The sequence below is a fragment of the Gossypium arboreum genome, chromosome 12 (genome assembly GCF_025698485.1).
Source record: "Gossypium arboreum isolate Shixiya-1 chromosome 12, ASM2569848v2, whole genome shotgun sequence".
NCBI lineage: Eukaryota > Viridiplantae > Streptophyta > Magnoliopsida > Malvales > Malvaceae > Gossypium > Gossypium arboreum.
This window is the reverse complement of record NC_069081.1, coordinates 112,799,981-112,818,123: the sequence shown is the minus strand read 5'-3', so window position 1 is coordinate 112,818,123 and position 18,143 is coordinate 112,799,981. Positions and strand designations below refer to the sequence as shown.

General features: G+C 32.8%; 1 protein-coding gene, 1 long non-coding RNA gene and 1 pseudogene across 2 annotated transcripts; 1 reads left to right on the top strand and 2 right to left on the bottom strand.

Moving 5' to 3' along the window:
* Positions 1-2,492: 2,492 nt before the first annotated feature.
* LOC128285605 (uncharacterized) lies at positions 2,493-4,172 on the bottom strand. The gene is made up of 3 exons (XR_008276103.1): positions 4,098-4,172; positions 3,550-3,635; positions 2,493-2,732 (listed from the first exon to the last, which is right to left on the bottom strand). It is a non-coding gene; the product is annotated as an uncharacterized LOC128285605 (long non-coding RNA).
* Positions 4,173-7,659: 3,487 nt separating this feature from the next.
* On the bottom strand, positions 7,660-11,844 carry LOC108477715 (beta-galactosidase-like; annotated as a pseudogene).
* A 4,079-nt stretch (positions 11,845-15,923) lies between these two features.
* Positions 15,924-17,742, top strand: LOC108478944 (uncharacterized). Its single transcript, XM_017781397.2, has 5 exons — positions 15,924-16,484; positions 16,621-16,716; positions 16,828-16,876; positions 17,176-17,312; positions 17,482-17,742. The coding sequence occupies exons 1-4, from the start codon at positions 16,161-16,163 to the stop codon at positions 17,262-17,264; spliced, it is 558 nt and encodes a 185-aa protein (XP_017636886.1). The 5' UTR covers positions 15,924-16,160; the 3' UTR covers positions 17,265-17,312; positions 17,482-17,742.
* Positions 17,743-18,143: the final 401 nt, after the last annotated feature.

Genomic DNA, 18,143 nt, shown 5'->3' with positions numbered 1-18,143 from the left:
TTTCTAGATATCTTTGAGCCGACATTGAAGAAATCACACTAGGCAATGCCTCGATTTATCTGATTCAACCCGAGAGTTTCACCATTTTCACACTTTAATTCTATAACCTTTTCTTTGCAATTTATTTTAGCATCATGCAATGTCAACCAATCCATACCCAAAATAACATCAAACTCATCAAACGGCAACAACATCAAGTCGGTAGGAAAGTAATGATCCCGAATCATTAAAGGACATTTCTTACATACTTTATCAACAATCACACATTTGCCTAACGGATTCGACACTCTAATCATAAATTCGTGTTCTCAACGGTATATTCATACTAGACACCAATTTCATGCACACATATGAATGAGTAGAACCGGATCAATCAAAGCAATAACATTAACATTATAGAGAAAATGTACGGTAATCACATCGGTGAGGAAGCATCTTCACGCGCTTTAATAGCATAAGTTCTAGCCGGAGCCCTTCCTTGAGTCTAACGGTGCATCCTGGCTACATTCTTCTTGCTTGTTTCACTTCCACTTTTCTCGGATACCTTCCCTCGAGTCTGCACCACTAGCCTTTACATTCGAAATTTTTCTTTCTCGGCTCTCTCGGCGTCTCTAATAAAATGATCCGGAGAACCACATCGAAAACATTCATTTGCTCTGCACGGACCAAAATGATTTCTACCACACGGCACTTTCGGGTTTAACAAATCTCGTATTTCCCACACTAGCCGCAAGTTGTCCGAGATTTAGGACCCACATTTCGCTTCTTAAAATTTCCATATGATTGCCCAAATGAAACTTGGGAACGAGGATTCATATTTCTTGACTTTCCGGTTTCTTTGTGAGGGTACATTACTCATTGGTCTTTTCTTCCAATTTCTTGTTTGATTCTACCTTTTCTTTTCCTTGATAATTCTTCACCTTGCAAGCTCGATCGACAAGTACCACCATTTCTTTTAGTTCAAGGATCCCAACAAATACCTTAATGTCTTCATTAAGCCCGTCTTCAAATCGTCGGCACATCTTGGCTTCAGAGGAACATATTCCACAGCATACTTACTTAATCGAACAAACTCTCTTTCATATTCGAGATCGTCATATTACCTTGCTTCACTCAAGAAACTCTTTACATTTCGATCAATAAATCTTTCACTAATATATTTCTTCCAAACTCTTCTTGAAAGAATTCCCGAGTTACCCTCTCTTTCGGTACTACCAAATCAAAGTCTTCCACCAATTATAGGCTGAATCTCTCAACAAAGATGTAGCACATTTCAAACATTCTTCGGTGTACAAGATAATTCATCAAATACCGGATAGAATTTTCAAGCGAACTCGCTTTCTCGCATCATCATCAATATTTGCTCTAAATTCTTCAGCCCCTTGTTTACTTAATTACATCAACCTGGAGTTCGTGAAATTTCATCAGATCCATACCTTGAGGCATCGGGGTGCAGGTTGAGGAATTGGGGAGGTGGGGAGGTCGTACATTTGGGTTCGTCTGAGCGAACTCGGTGTACCATGCACTCATCATTTGGAGAAAGGCTTCCGATCCCTTTCTCCTCCTCCCCGACCAACAGGGAGGTGGGTTTTCGATCGGCGCTGCCCTTCATCGGCTGGCGCATTACTCTCTACTTCATCTGCCACAGCTGGATCGGGATCCATTTACTATATAAAAATCATTTAAAAGGTCAAGTCGTCACACTATCACAATTCATACATATGGCATGTATAGCAAAATCCGTACATACAACACGTGGTCCGAGAACCGACTAAACCTGCTCGATACCACTAAATGTAACGCCCCACGCCTTGAGACCGTCATGGGAGTCGAGTATGAGGTGTTACTAAGCTTAATTTAACATATTTAGAACTTTAGATTATTTATTTCTACATTCGCAGCTTTTAAGCTACTTGCATCACAGTCACAAGAAAAATCATATCTCGAGTTACGAAACTCGAAATCAAGATCCGTAAATTTTCCTGAATCTAGACTCATATACCTATCTACTAATTTTTTTTTTAGAATTTTTGGTTGGACCAATTAGTACAGTTTATTAGTTAAAGTTACCCCTGTTTCAGGACTTGACTGGTCTGACCTCTGTTTACTACGAACCATATTTCTCTCTGTACAAAATTCATATGAATATGAGGTTTATTTATTCTGAAAATAGACTCAATAAGGATTCTGATAATATAAAATACACTACCTAATTATATCTTTACAATTTATGGTGAATTTCTAAAGTTGGAACAGGGGATTCAGAAACTGCTATGACCCTGTTTCACTAAAATTCTAATATCTTCTAACATATAATTCCTTTACTTGTTTCATTTGTTTCATGTGAAACTAGACATAATAAGCTTCCATTTGATATGTAGTCCATCACCAAATTCAATTTCTATGATTTTTAGTAAATTTTCAAACTCACGTCAGTGTTGCTGCAGTATTCTGTTTATGGCAAATTTCATCCCTTTTTATGAGTTTTTATGCACTAAGTATCTTATTAATTTTCCTTAACATCAAATATAATCTAAACTAACTATTTTCATAATTTATCATTATCAAGCATTTCCTCAACCATTCCATCACCATACCATAAGATCATTTACACAAAAAGGTATATTGCTATACATGCCATACTTAAATTTACAGGCCATTTACCAAAAGTCTTCTGGATAGTGTGACTGAGCCTTCGACCTATCCCGACTCCTGAGCTGGCTTGTCCAAAACTACAATGAGTAAGAAGGAGGGAGTAAGCATAAATGCTTAGTAAGTTCATATGCAAATAATAAGTAACATAACAAACAGTCATACCAATCAACATTAGCATGCATCACTAAAACACGTATCACATTTCTAATCATTTTTCATCATCTTATTACCTTATAGTGGTTGTATCAATACTCAACCCGAGGGTTAAATACATACCTGTCCAAAATATCCATTTCATATCACTTACCAATACGTCTCTTTACATCTCGAAATTTTCCTCCATTTGAGTAGAACTTTACCCGTTGAACACATCGAATATAATTGGATACGGATAAATTGCACATAAGTGCTACATATTCAATCAAGCAATCATGTAACCCGCCCATAAGCGAACTCGGACTCAACTCAACGAGCTCAGGCGTTCGCATCCATAAGTGAACTCGGACTCAACTCAACGAGTTCGGATGCCTAGTTACATCTCACGAACTCGGACTCAACTCAACGAGTTCGAACATTCGCATCCATAAGTGAACTCGGACTCAACTCAACGAGTTCGGATGCTCAACCATCCTAGTGACATGTCACTTGTATCCTAATCTATTCCTAAGGTTCAAACGGGCTTTTTCCCTCGATCACTTATCCTTGCCGTCTTCCGTAGAATGCCGAAATCAATACTCGGTAACAATTATATTTAACAAGTAGTTCACATAATTTACATATTATTTGAAATTAACCACAAAGCATACATTTCATAATAAAATTCAGCATAGCATATAATTAACATCAATAACTTAAAAATAACCATTATGCTACATTATTTACACATGAACTTACCTTGGTACCAAAATACAAAGATTTTGCAATTTAGTCCACAATCTTTTCTTTTCCTCGATTGAGGTCGATTCCACGTCTTTCTTGATCTAAAATAACACATTTAGCTTATTTAATACTCAAATTATCAAATTAATCCTTAACTCAAATTTTGGCAAAATTACAATTTTACCCTAAACTTTTGCATATTTACATTTTTGCCCCTAGGCTCGGGATTAAACTTTATTCCTTATTCTTATGTTTTACAACATGCTGATCACTTTTCTCTTCTATGGCAACATCAAATTCTCACTCTAACATGTACTTGTGACTATTAGGTATTTTTACCGATTAAGCCCTTTTACTCGTTTTTGCTTAAAATCGAGTAGTACAAGTTGTCTAACATAATTTAAAACTTCATATTCTATCATAAAACATCAAAATACACAAATTTCACCTATGGGTATTTTTCCAAATATAAACCCTAGGTTAAATTATTGCTAACATAAGCTTTATCGAGTTACGGGATCTCAAAACGTAAAATCATTAAAAGCGGGCTTGGAATCACTTACTATGGAGCTTGGAAGCTTGAAACAAACCCTAGCTATGGAGAACCCTTGAAATTTCGGCCTAATGAAGAAGATGGACAAAAATTGGCTTTTAATTTTGTTTTTAATTCATTTTAATAACTAAATGACCAAAATACCCTTACTACTAAACTTTCCAAAAATTCCTTCCATGTCCTAATTTGTCCATGAACTTAAAATTGGTCAAATTGCTATTTAAGACCTCCTCATTAATATTCCAAAACAATTTCATACTAAAAACTTCTAGAATGCAAGTTTTGCAACTTATTCGATTTAGTCCCTACTTTCAATTTAAGCACTTTAGGCATAGAATTTCATCACGAAATTTTCACACAATCATGCAATCATATCATAAACATCAAAATCATTGTAAAATAATTATTTCTATCTCGGATTTGTGGTCACGAAACCACTATTCCGATTAGGCCCTAATTCAGGATATTACATGATTTCTGTGCCCTCGATATTTTTGGGCTTAATGGGCCAAAATTGGAATGATGGGCCAACGGGCCCAATTCGGTAAGAACCCTCGGTACGTGATTCTATTAGTACGTGAAAAGTAGGAATATGCATGAAAAACCCTAAAATAGATAAATTACTGAAATACCTTTAAAAGTGGAAATTTACAGTTTTACCCCTAGGAGATAAATAACCGAAATACCCATAGGGTTAAATTGACCTAAATGCATGTTTGACTGTTGTTATTTACTGCATGCCATGTTGTTATTATCTGATGCATGGGATTGGGATATTGACGGAGGAAGTACTGAAAGTGGCTTGTCCACGTACTGGAGGCTTTGCCTCAATTTACTGTTAACTGAGCAGCAAGGCTGCAACTGTGGAGTGTTGGGCTGGGTGGGTTGAGCTATTCCCCACATGGAGTGTATGGCTGGTACGGGTGGAGTGTAGTGGTTGGTGGGTTGAGTAGTCTCCCCAAATGGGCTTGCATATGTTTACTGATGTTGCATGTATTTTGAAATGGGCCTATGGGCCATACTGTTATCTGAATAAGGGGCTAAGGCCCAGTTTATTGTAATCTGAAAAGGGCTCTGGCCCAGTACCACTGTTACCTGAATGGGCTTAGGCCCAATGGGCTTGAGCTGACTTGGGCTTTGAATGGGTTTTCCTTACACACTGAGTTTCCCCAAACTCACCCATTTTATTTTCATCCACGCAGGAAATCCCTAACCATAGTGGGCTTGGAGCTGTGAGGGAATTCGGAGTGGCCACCCGTTCTGAAAGTTAGATTTTCTTTTGGTAAACTGGACATACTTTTAATTACGTTTGAGGTTTTGGGCTTTTAAATGTAATAAGGCCGCTTATTTATTTTTAATGGTTTTTATATGTTTTATTAAGATAGGTAATATTTATATTTAACTATTGAAATTGGATAGCTTTAGGGAGCGTTTTCAAAAATAGTAATTGATTTCAAAATAACACGAAAACAAGCAAAGCTTCCGCAATAAAGATATTTTCCAAAATTAATCACTTTTCCTAAAAATGACTTAATCAAATCGGTTTCCTAGAAATATACATGACGTTAAGGTGTGGCAATGGCGGTGTGCATGTCTAGGATTGGATCCGAAGGGAGCTTGGTACTTAAGTAGTCCGATAGACTCACCTCCTATTTTCCGGTTTCCTACCGGTGCATGCTTCCATTCACTTTAACCTATAATGAAATTATCTTTTAAAACACTAAGTAGGTTTTTTTGGATCAACAATATAAAATGTTTTGAACGCTTCGATGTGGCATGTCGGATCCGGCCATAACTTCTGGGCCGGGTTTGGGGTGCTACATTTTATGACACAAAATAACCTATATTATTTGTGCCATACCTATGCCATAATGTCAATAAAAAAAATGCCCATAATGCTTATCATTCCCATCATGGAACATTTACCTAACCCATTATCAATTTTTTATCAATTTGTACCATAATTTATGGATATCAAGTGCACATATTGTCTTCAACAACATGATGGCCGCCACTTCTTTTAAAATGGGAGGTTTGACATGCAAATCCTCCTATTTTGCACTACTATTTATTTGGCCACTACAAATTAGCCTGTAGCATTTTCAAACATTTTCACATAGGTCCCATTTCATAATTTCACTCACAAATGACAAAATCAAAGCATGAAATTTTGCCAACATTCACAGAATTCCCGAAAATTGGGGCGTTACAGAATTTTTTGTTGATTAGGCGACACCCGGATTTGAACTGGGGAATAAGGGATTTGTAATTCCTCGCCTTACCGCTTGGCCATGTCGCCAAAAGGCTATAAACAAAAAAAGGAGAGTATCTCCCTTTTCTTTTTTCTTTTTAGATCGGATCCATACCTTTAATTGGTTATAGTATCTCAAGACACACAACATCTAAAAACTTTCCCTTTCTTTTCTATTGAAAAAGAAAATGTGGATTCTCAATTACAAAAGTCAAAATTCAGGACAAATAAATTGAAACCATTGACTATTGACTGCAAATTTATGGACGATTCTTCTTTACTTGTCTTTTTCTAATGGTATAAGAAAATAAAACTGGATACATAATTAAGCAGTATTGATTTTTTTCAATAAAAAAAAAACTTTTTGAATTTCAAGTATATTATAATAATATAACACAATTATGAGTCTATGTAAAACCCAGAGCGTAAGTCGTTACACGTTATAGTTATCTAATAAGATATTTTATCTATCTAGATATGATGTCAACAGGAATCAACAAGAAATTATCGTGTTTCAATTTTTCATTGAATAGATTAAAATAAAAGTAATGAGAGTATCAAATTGATCAAACTATGTAATATGAGTGTTTAAATTGTAATTTTTATTTTTGAGTGTCTAAAATGAAAACTTTTGATAATTAGATGACTATTTATGTAATTTATCCTAGATTTTCTTATTGTATTAAAATACCAAAAATAATTCTTAAATTTATTATTTAAAGTTATTATAGTAAAATAAGTTTTTATATAAATTTATATTTTTAATTTTAAACAAAGAGTTATTTGACTTAGGGCAAGCATTCAAGGCAAAAGAAAAAGAAATTAAGGTTGTGGATTGTATAAGTTTAAAAATTTTGAGTTGTTAAGCTTTAAGTCTTAATTTATCATGTTAATTTAAATTTAAAAATTTTCAGTAGTGAACTATCGAAAAAATATATTAAATTAAAACTTATGAATAGATTCTAAGAACATGTAAATTTTATATATATCAACAATTCTTTCAAATCAAAATAAGAGATAAATAATATATTTTAATATGATAAAATTGATTTAATAATTTTTAATTTAAAGCTTTGAATTTATCATTTTAAAAAAATAAAATTATTATAATTAAACATTAATTATAGGGTTTTTTTCATTTGTAAAGATTATTTTATATTTTTTAGAATTATACTTTTTAATAATATATTCAATTTCATTAACTCAAAATTCTTAAAAAAATTGATTTTCGTGAGTTGAATGAAGTTTGAATTTTTTTACTTATTAGCCTCCTAGCGTAAAAGCATATGTATTTAAATACAAATAGAAAAACAATAAAACTTCTTTCGCCTAGATTGGTTGTACTTTCTAGAAATAATTTTCTAAAATTTTATCTGGTGCAACATCCTATATTAGCAAATAGCTTCAACAGCTAGCCTCTTTGTAAAGTTGGCACACTCCGTTGATCCAAATGTTGCATCCGGGACATCAATCGAACATCTCTTCCTCCCAACACACTCCTGCAAGAAACCAATATATATTTTGTACTTAATAACACTAGGTTATCAGATACAGAAACATATAATCTGTATCTTGATGCCGAGAAAGTAGTCGTGACTACGTACCTTTTCCAAATAAGATATGCTTAGATCTGCATCACAAGAGCCTTTTTGGAATGAGCCACATTTTCCCTGAGGATCACCAAAGCTGGCGAATTTTATCTGCGATATGGTTTGACCTCCTTGGCATGATAGTTCCAACGTGTTGCCTTCGCTTACATTTGCACAAATCGAACCCACAGTGATGGTCTGAAAAGACACTTGCGAAGGGTTTCCACCCATTTCCTCAAATAAAATCAACGTGTTGTTGTCGTCATTTAGGAATGATCTCGGTACATGGTACCTGTTACAAATACATTACGTACATCGTATCAGGTTTCGGATTTTGAGAGTAATTAGTTGCTGGTAAACCAATATTATGTGAGAGGTGATGTTTATACCATCTTTGAGAAGGATTGCCACAATTTGATAAACATTTTCTCTCATTGTATTTCCCACGATAATCACATTCCGTGCCATAGCCATTGCTATCAGTAATTCGTGCCGGCCAGAAGCGTCCTATGCTGTTTCCGTTTATCCAGGCATGCCCCTTGCCCATGCCTTGTAAATCCACAACTACAGGGTCTGTTCCTGGCGGAGCTTTGAATTCAGTCTAAACAAACACAATGCAAAAACAAGTTGCTTAGAATCATAATTTGAATCCACAATCAAAAGGGAAAAAGTTAATTTGAATTATACTTTTAAGTACCTTGTACCAAATTAACCATAGGCATGCCGATGAAAAGTTCAAGAAATTCTGATGAAAACTGTAGTCTAGCATGGGGAGATTTTGGATCATGAAGTCTTTCGGCTTCACCATTCAACCCAATCTTTATCCAAGGCAAAATAAAGTATAGTTTCAATCAAATATTGTATATAATATTGCTGTAATAGAGATTTTCTAATTCCTTAACTTTTGAGACTTACCTTGTATTTCCAAGTATTTGATGACAAATCTATAGTAACATTCTTGTTGTCAGTCAATACAACTGGACCCCCATTTAATCCCTCAGGTCCTTTATCAAAAAAAGGTCCATAGTTCTGAATAACGAAAAGAAAGCATGATATATAAATAAATTTGAAATTGGTAATTTACATTACATGAATGTTGAAGTTCATTTTCAATTGTTAGCAAATCATCATTCCACTAGGGTGTGCCTGCCTACCTGTAGACCAACTGTGACACTGAGCAAAGTTAGATTGTTTGTTCCAGGCATTAGTGAAACTGGGTTCTTGAACTGAAATGCGTAACCTGATTGAGAGCCTGTAAAAAAAAAAAAAAGCTCAAACAAATTAAATGTAAATTTATTCTGATCATCTTTTGAGCAAATAGAATATATTTATATTTGGATCATATAGTTAAACGATACCTATCAGATGGCCGTTCACGTAAGCATAAAGGACTTGACCAGATGACTTTACAGACAGAGTAGCATCTTTCCAGGATGTTCCGTTAACATCAAAACTGTCTCCAACAGATAATAATGAGAAAACAAAAAATTCTACCATTTCTAAGGAACTCAATCACCTTATACCACAAGGATGTGTTTTGGATTTCGACATTACCTTGCCATATACCACAAGTAGTCACTGACATCAGAAGTTACTCTTTTCTGTTCAAGAAGCTGCCTAGCTGTAAATATTCCTTACCCAAGGAGGGTGTCTTTAATTGTTTCGGGAGTCCACATCCAGGATAATTTAGCAGTTTCATCATCCATTTGTTTTTTCACCATGATAGAGGTCTGTGTGTTAACCTGTGGGCAATATTTGTTTGTTTTTTTTTTTAAACGCCTAGTTAGCTTATTATTCTATTTCAAGCAAACTGTGATAGACTTATAAGCATGAAAAAATAAAGTTTCTACCTTTGCAGTGTTGAAAATCTCCTTATTGCAGCCACCAAGGATACTAACAGACCAAGCTGGAACAACGAATATATTGCCTTCTTCCAAGACAACAGTCGCCTCTTCAATTTGATTATTATTGCTCAAGAAACAAAAACTTTCCCCGGTTATACTATTGGTATACGTCGTCAGCTGGTTAAATTTCGAATTCAAAACAGCCATTTCATTCAGCATTAAATCTACAACGTCTACCACATTTCGTTAAAACTCCGTCACTTACCTCAACCCCATTGCCATAAACCTTTGTGGTTGCTGTACCATTAGTGAGAACCCTCTCCCCCACTTTAATAGCTGCGTGGAGTTGTTTAAGATGACCATATTTTGGCTGGATTAAATTGCCTGAAAACAGGAACCAATCTTAACTATTACTACGTTTTTGGAAGTGGAGGATTGTGCTTTTAGTCTTCGGCTCACTTACCGAATTCATCAAGTGGGGCATCATAATCATAGGATGTTGTGATGAATGGCCCTCCAGATGTACGTCCAAAGTTTGTTCCTCCATGGTACTGAAAGTATATTTGTTAAAAAGATAGATCAAAGAAAGAGACATTGGGAGCCAAGTTCAACAACAAAGAGGTGATAAGTAATAACCATACCATATAGTAATTTATCAACACTCCACCAGCTTGAAAAAAACGAGCTACTGAATAAGCCAAGTCTTCTGCAGGTCTGTGAGGGTCTTTTTGACCCCATTTTTTGAACCTACATTTGATAGTCCAATATATTTATTAGTTTAATCTGAAAATGGGGAAAAAATTAAAGGAAATGAACATAATTGAATACCATCCCGTCCAGTTTTCCGTAAACATTTTGGGGATCAGGGTATTTTTTGGCTTAAATGTATGACAGTAAAACCCATTGCATGTGCTAATCTGTAGAAGAAAACATCATTTACCATAATAAAACCAATTACAAAAAAACTATAAAAAAAAAAGCAGCAAAAGTTACAATGGGCGGTGGAGCACTCTGCTGTTGACACATAATCTATGGGACTCCAATATTTTGGGCTGCAGCCATTTCAGCACACCAATTGACGTATGCCACCCCTTTATCTTTATAAGCCCACATAATATTTCCGTACTCGTTCTCAATCTGTCATGAGAAAGGGTTGAATTTTGTCTCAAAAGTTCTCAATCTTCAATGCTAAATATTTACAGAAGGAAGGAAAGATAACCTGTGCTAAAATGATGGGTCCACCTTGTGAAGCAAAAAGTTCTGCTTCTTTGCACATATCCACAATCTTGGTTACAAAAATTCTCATTTCATTCTGCATTTGAAGTGATAAAAATGGTTGAAATCCATATGTTCAGACTTCAAATATGAAAACTAGTGAAAGCAGGAACCTTGTATATTTCATTATCTGTCCTTAATTCAATCCCTTCAATATTATTTAGCCACACAGGGAATCCCCTGCATACGACATAAAATATATATATTAATTCCAAAATGTATTGAATTCATTAGGTGATAGAAGAAAAATATGTTACCCATAATTCCATTCAGCACAGACATAAGGGCCTAATCTCAAGATTCCATATAGTCCAGCCTCTTGAACTAGCTTGAAAAACTTTACAAAATCCAGGTTTCCCTCGAAATTATACTGTTTTAAACCATTAATAAAAAGGGTTGACATTAGCAGATTAGTGCTGGTTATTTAAAGATTAGATGAGAAAAAAGAAGCATCACTTGTCGGCGGATAGGCTCATGAGCGTTCCAAAAGATATATGTTTCGACTGCATCAAGGCCCCCATCTTTAGCTTTCTGTATAAGATCTGGCCACATCTATTTATACAACATATAAACAGTGTGTCAAGAAATCAATTCCATGTACCTAAATAGAAATGAAAGGTCAAATTCAAGTAAATATACCACAGGGGTGCTACGAGGGTAGTGGATTGCACCAGAAAATATTAGTTTACGTTGCCCATCGATGATCAAGGCTTTGGGATCATAATCAACCTCTATTGCTGAGCTTCTACATAGGCATAGCAGAGTTGAATAAATCACGAGAATCCAAATGTTCCACATATTTGCAAACTCTGAAATTGATTACTGTGACGAGAGTAGATGGTGCCTTATTATATAGGGATGAATGATTGCATAAATTAAATTTTTGGATTTCCATATCTATCTTCATCATCTAATATTTCAACATATCTATCTGGAATTTCTTTATTATTTATCGTAATTTTATCCTACCATTTATCCAAGTATAATAAATATCACAAATCTTTCGATTTATGTTTTTTTAAGGGTAAATTATCTTAGTTGATTACCCAATTTTTAGTGCGCCTTTATTTTAGTCATTCAATTGTTAGTATTATCGAGGTACCAAAAAATTAAAGATTAAAGTGAAAACGATAGAAATTAAAATAATGCATAAAAATTATTAAATTGTACTTGTTTATCATATTGCCAAAATTGTAAATTTCTTCTTCTTTTTTTGGTATTGAAATTTTAAATTTCCAAAACATCAAAACCTATAAATTATTGAAAAATTTTATCCATGTCAACCGATTTGTTACTATAATATAAAATTTAATTTAATTAAATAATTTAATCTCCTTCTAAATTTTAAAATTTTATTTTAATGTTTCCATATTATTGTTAAAGAATTCAACTCAACTCATATTTAATTACTGTCTATGAAACTTATATCTCCTTTGATTATATAATTTCAAATCTGCCTTAAAGTAGAAAAGAAAAAAAAATTACAATTAATTAAATCATTTGTTTATTCTTTGGGTAAAAAGTGATGAAAAAGTATGGATTTTGTTTGGCATGACAAATAAAATTAATTAATTTAATTAATTGTGAGAATTTTTCTTTATTTTTAAATTAACATAGAAGACTCAAGATCATATAACAAAAAATTATGTTTCATAGATAATTATTCAAGATGGTTATTTGAATTGATTTTAAATTTGAAAGCATAAAATAAAATTTTAAAATTTAGAAAGAGATTAAATTAATTAATTTCAATATTATAGTAATACATTGACTGGCATTATCATGGGATAAATTTTTTAATAATTTCTTTAATTAATTTTGATGTGTTTGAAAATTAAAATTTAAATATTGAAAAAATTAGAATTTTCAGCAAGGGCACAATTTGACCATTTTTAAAGTATTATTTTAGTTCACTTTAATCTTTCATGTTTTTTTTACCTTAATAATACTTACAAAATGATAATTTTTTAGATGACCAAAATGAAAGCGACTAATAAGTTGAGTGATTAAAATGAAAGTGTAAATATTATGTGGCATATATAGTTAACCATTATTAGAGATTTAAAGAGTGCATGACTAAAATAAAAGTATTTTAAAAGCAAAGTGATAAAAATATAAAAAATTATTTTGAGTGATTAAAATAAAAGCATCCTAATAATAAATATTTTTTAATTAGGCTTTTTTTGTTAGAATAAGGAATTTTATATAACTAATTAAACTATTACTGATTACTCAGATAATTGGCATGATACCCATCCCATTTTAAGATGATGATTAAAGACATCATCTATAGTCTTATCAAGTAAATCAATAGATTTCACTTAAAAGAAAATTCCAAATCAAAAGAATGAAAAATTAAAGGAAACAAGCACAATAACTTGGAAGATGGGGTTTTGATTTTTTGATAAATTAGATAAAAGCTTAAAATAGTAATTATATTTTTTATGATTATAAAAATTATAAATTTTTAAACGTGTTTGGATAATAAAATATAATTATATAAAAGAATTTATGTTCGTGGTAAAAATATAATTATATATAATTTAAATTTTTAAAAAAATATTAATTAATCACTATAAAAATTATTGAGGAGTTTTTTTAAATAAATAACGAAATTGAAGTCAAACTATCATATGTAATATGTTAGTTTAGGAAAATAGTCGACATTACTATTACAAATAAAAATAAAAATCATATGCAATTTTATCTAAATGTTCTAATATTCCATATTTGTTGAGTTGTTCTCTCTCTAGCATTTAACATATACTCATTGATCTATTGGTTATTGACCGATTTCTTCATCATTTTAATCGAAATATGAATTTGTATCATTAATATTACCAAGATCTTCTTCCATATACTATTAAAGGAATGTGTCATCTCGATTCAAACAACGAATGAAGTTATGAAGTAACTTGCTAGCATGATCCAACCTTATTCTTTTAGACTACATTAAAGTGGTGATGTTAATATGAGAAATCTCTTTTTTAGGGCAACAAATATCCTCCCAATCACATTTCTAAATTTTAAATGTCTCAGATTAAATAGTTTGTGAGCCGTCTTTAGTGTTTGTGTTTAATTTCATTCTCCTAAATGGTATTGTACCCAACTATATGGTGTAAGAGAACTTTTATTATCTGTATAACTAACTTTGTGGATTATCAAATGCAATTTTTAATTTATTTTAAGACTTCTCCTGAACAACGAGGCTCGTTCTTAATATTTTTGGGGTCCTAGGCAAAACAATAAAATGGAGTTTTAAGTTCCTTAAAAGTTGAAGAAAAATTTGTTTAGGTCCCTTAAAAGTTGGTAAAAAAAAATTCCGGGTCCTTAAAAGCTAAAACTCTTTTTTTGGGCCTCTTAAAAACTGGAAAACAATATTTTGAATTCCTCTCAACTTTGGGCGGTCACACCTCCATACAACCCCCAAAGTCAGGCCTGCAAACAACATTTATTAGCACTCTAGAATATGAGGAGCAAATCTAATCATTCCATTATAATAGCAAACCAACTTTATTACATTTTTATGATATTTCGATTACTATTATTCCACGCAAATTAATGTAGAATTTAAGATATAACCTTTATAGAAAAAAGGTTTATAAAGTGTTTAATCAAATACATGTTGATGCAAGAATAATATAGAATTTATAATATAATCTTTATAAACTTAATTCACTATTAGTTCAAAAATTGTTTAAGAATATTTTTCTCATATTTTATTAAAATAATATAATATTAATGAATTTGAACATTATCTAAATTCATATATATATATATATTACTTTAAAAATCATGATTAGAACAAACATTTTATTTTTCAAAGGCACATTTGACAACAATATTAAACAATTAAATCTTAATCAAACATTTTTTTACATCCTTTTTCAAAAACAATGTTGAACTAGTCGTTAATGAGATTTTAACATTAAACTTTAAACATTCCATCAATAGGTCACAACTTAAATTTATGCACCATTTATTAATCTTATAATTTGCGAAATATAAACTTTAAATATTCTCTAAACAATTAATATAGATTGTTTTCAAAACTAAATTTAGAAGGCTAAAAAGCTAGAATGTTGAGTTTTTAGTCTAAAATTTCTAAACTTGGATGATATATTTAGGCCCTACTTTTCCACCATCCACACCTAGAGGATGAGGATCTTGGGACCAGCATACTCACTCAACCAGCCTTTTTTGCATGCTTGCATGTGGAATTGTCACCAATTTTGCATTTACGTGCATTGCTCGTAACACTCATGCATAGGACACAAGATTAGCATTTATACATAAATTTATATACTATCCATGTATTCTAATTTGTTAATGCATAATCACTCAACCGGCCTTTTTATTGTCACCAATTTTGCATGTACGGGTATTGCTCGCAACACTCATGCATAGGACATAAGATTACCAATGTAGCTTATTTTCCATACATAAATTTATACACTATCCATGTATTATAATTTGTTAATGCATACTCACTCAACCCGCCTTTTTCGTGCGCAGTTGTCGTCGCGATTCTTGCAGTACAGCATTGTTCGCAATGCTCTAGGACATATAATTAGCAATATAATTTATTGTTAATGTATAAATATATACTATCACTGTATTGAATACATATCAATATATACTATTAATATTATTGATCATTTAGTGATATTTAAAGAACCACCGACTGATATTATGATTTTTCTAGAAGAGGATAGTCGTTCGAGTATTTTTATGAAATATGAAATCAAATAGTAACTAATTTTTCTGATATTTAGGCTTTCATTTCTACCAAAAAAAATACTAATACTATCATATGTATAATAGACGAAAATTCAACCATATATATATTACCAAGAGGGGATTGATCTGTTATGCATTATAACTGGCTCTCAGAAAAACCTAAAAGTACAAAATTTCAGAATTAAAGAAAGGAAGATATGACCGATACTTCCACGTGTTAACACATACAGCTGGTAGCACACAGCGTCCATAACTCGAGTAATTCCAGATGGTTACCACAGAAATTTGAGAACAATAAAACCCGCCAGCCAGTTTGCAACTACAAATATAATTCATTCAGTTGAAAGCAAAATTGCTGGCTCCTGCGAACGAAAATGCAGAGGAGAAGTAATCGACCATCGCCATTGCCAGTGGCATCTCCTGCTCCAGAGGATAACCATTCTCCGCTCAAATCAACCATTTTCAACAAAAGGAAGAGGACTATAGCAGCTAACGCCTCCCGTTCGACTCCAGCTTCCGCTTTCTTCAACCTCCAATCCTCACCGCCTAATCACAAAACCCTAACCACCATCTCCGACCTCAAGGAATTTGTGTCTTCTCGACTGGAGGATATAAAGCATAACCTCATCGACCGATCTCACTCTGAGATTCTTAAGGATCTTGACGCCTCTCACTGGCGCCTCCATAAGCGCTTCAAGGTCTCTCTCACTTATTCCTGCTGATCCGTTTGATTATTTACATGAAATCAGGGGACCTTTGAATTTTAAAAGTTGTTATAACTGTTTTTTTTTTTTTAAATTATTCTACTGCTAATTGTTTTTCCTAATTTGACAGATCCAGACACAAGCATGCCAACAAGCGATTGAGGAAGCTGAAAAGGAATACAAGAAGATATTGGAAAAGATTGATGAAAGCCATGAAGCAATGAAAGTAAATATTTCTCCGCTGAATAAATGAGAAATTAACCATATTCTACAATTAATTTTTTTTCCCAGTTCCGATACCATCATCTAATTTCCTTTTCTTTGTGTTCAATTTCAGGCTTCATATGCAGAATTCATGGCAGATGCACAAGCCACTGCTTCCCGTGGTATTTTCGTGCTACTTCTTTTCATCGCCACTGTTATTTCAACACGGTCTTTCATTATTATTGATACGTGTTACAGTGTTTACTGCTTAGCAGAGTTCCCTGATTTGTCTAAAATTAATAGGAACCTAACGAAAAAGTTCATAAAAGATCATCTGGAAACTGATTATGTTTAAGTTGCTTTTAAATCGGTGGATCCTTCATCTAGCTTTACCTATGTAAATCTAATTTTCATCACGCCACACATATTTTACATTTTAGTGAAATTTCATCATCTTATTGTCCATTTGTGTTGCTGTCAGTTTGCAAAACTTCCATTTCTGAGCTTTCTAAGTCATTTGAGAAACGAATTGACGATCTCCGCAGCCAATTTGGAATGCCATCCGCTTAGATTTGATTCTGAAACTGAACGACACTCCCCTCTGGATCTTCTTTTATGGTATTTTTATCACCTTTTTTTTTTTTTTTTTTTTAATTACATGAATCTCTTATATAATAAACTTCCTTTTTGGTATGTTTGTCATTTTTGTTTCAGCTTCCCATAGGAAATAACTTTAAATTTTACGGAATCGTCTTCTGATGTATCTGAAATAAGCTGTGATTTTCAGGAACTGATGAAAAGCAATTTGGCTTTTGGAGGACCTGTATAATTTGCAGAGCAATGGACTTTTATTGTTGGACAAATAGTGTGTGTAGTGTATTGCTATGTCGTGGTAGCTAGCTGTTTCTGTTTTGGGAAAATTAAGCTTAATTAGCTAAAACAGATCAAAAATAAAATGTTGGCTCAAGGTTCCGCTAACAATTTAGGTGGAAGTAGAAATCATCTCAACACACGGGCAAAAACATGCCTCAATGAAACAACCCGTTTATTTTTATTTTTTTTGTTGTTTTTCTGCCAGTTAATTTTACTACACATCCCTAAACTATAATTTTCATTTTAAATTAGCCCTAAAACTTTAAAATATTCTAGTTCCATATTTAAACTATCGATGTTATTTTAATTTTGTCCTTCAATTATTAAAACTGTCAAATGATATATTAAATCTAAGGTGTTGTAATTTAAAATAAAACTTTTAAGGAAAAGTAAAATGCTTTTGCATAACTTAAAATTCAAAATTAAGTAAAACCGGAGAGAGAGAATGAGAGATATATCGGTCTGAATTCCTCTTCATCTTGCTTTTCGCTTTTGGTTTTTGGATTCTATTTCACCCTATGCTTCCACAATCCCCTGCCCCGAGATCGTGCCATTTTGAATTCATTTGATTTTTTT

What these genes read in the sequence shown, in the direction of transcription:
- LOC108478944 (XM_017781397.2), top strand. Translation starts at nt 16,161, where the DNA reads ATGCAGAGGAGAAGTAATCGACCATCGCCATTGCCAGTGGCATCTCCT. An exon ending in AAAGCCATGAAGCAATGAAA is followed by an intron (nt 16,717 to 16,827) that starts GTAAATATTTCT and finishes GTTCAATTTCAG; the next exon opens with GCTTCATATGCAGAATTCAT. An exon ending in ACAAGCCACTGCTTCCCGTG is followed by an intron (nt 16,877 to 17,175) that starts GTATTTTCGTGC and finishes TGTTGCTGTCAG; the next exon opens with TTTGCAAAACTTCCATTTCT.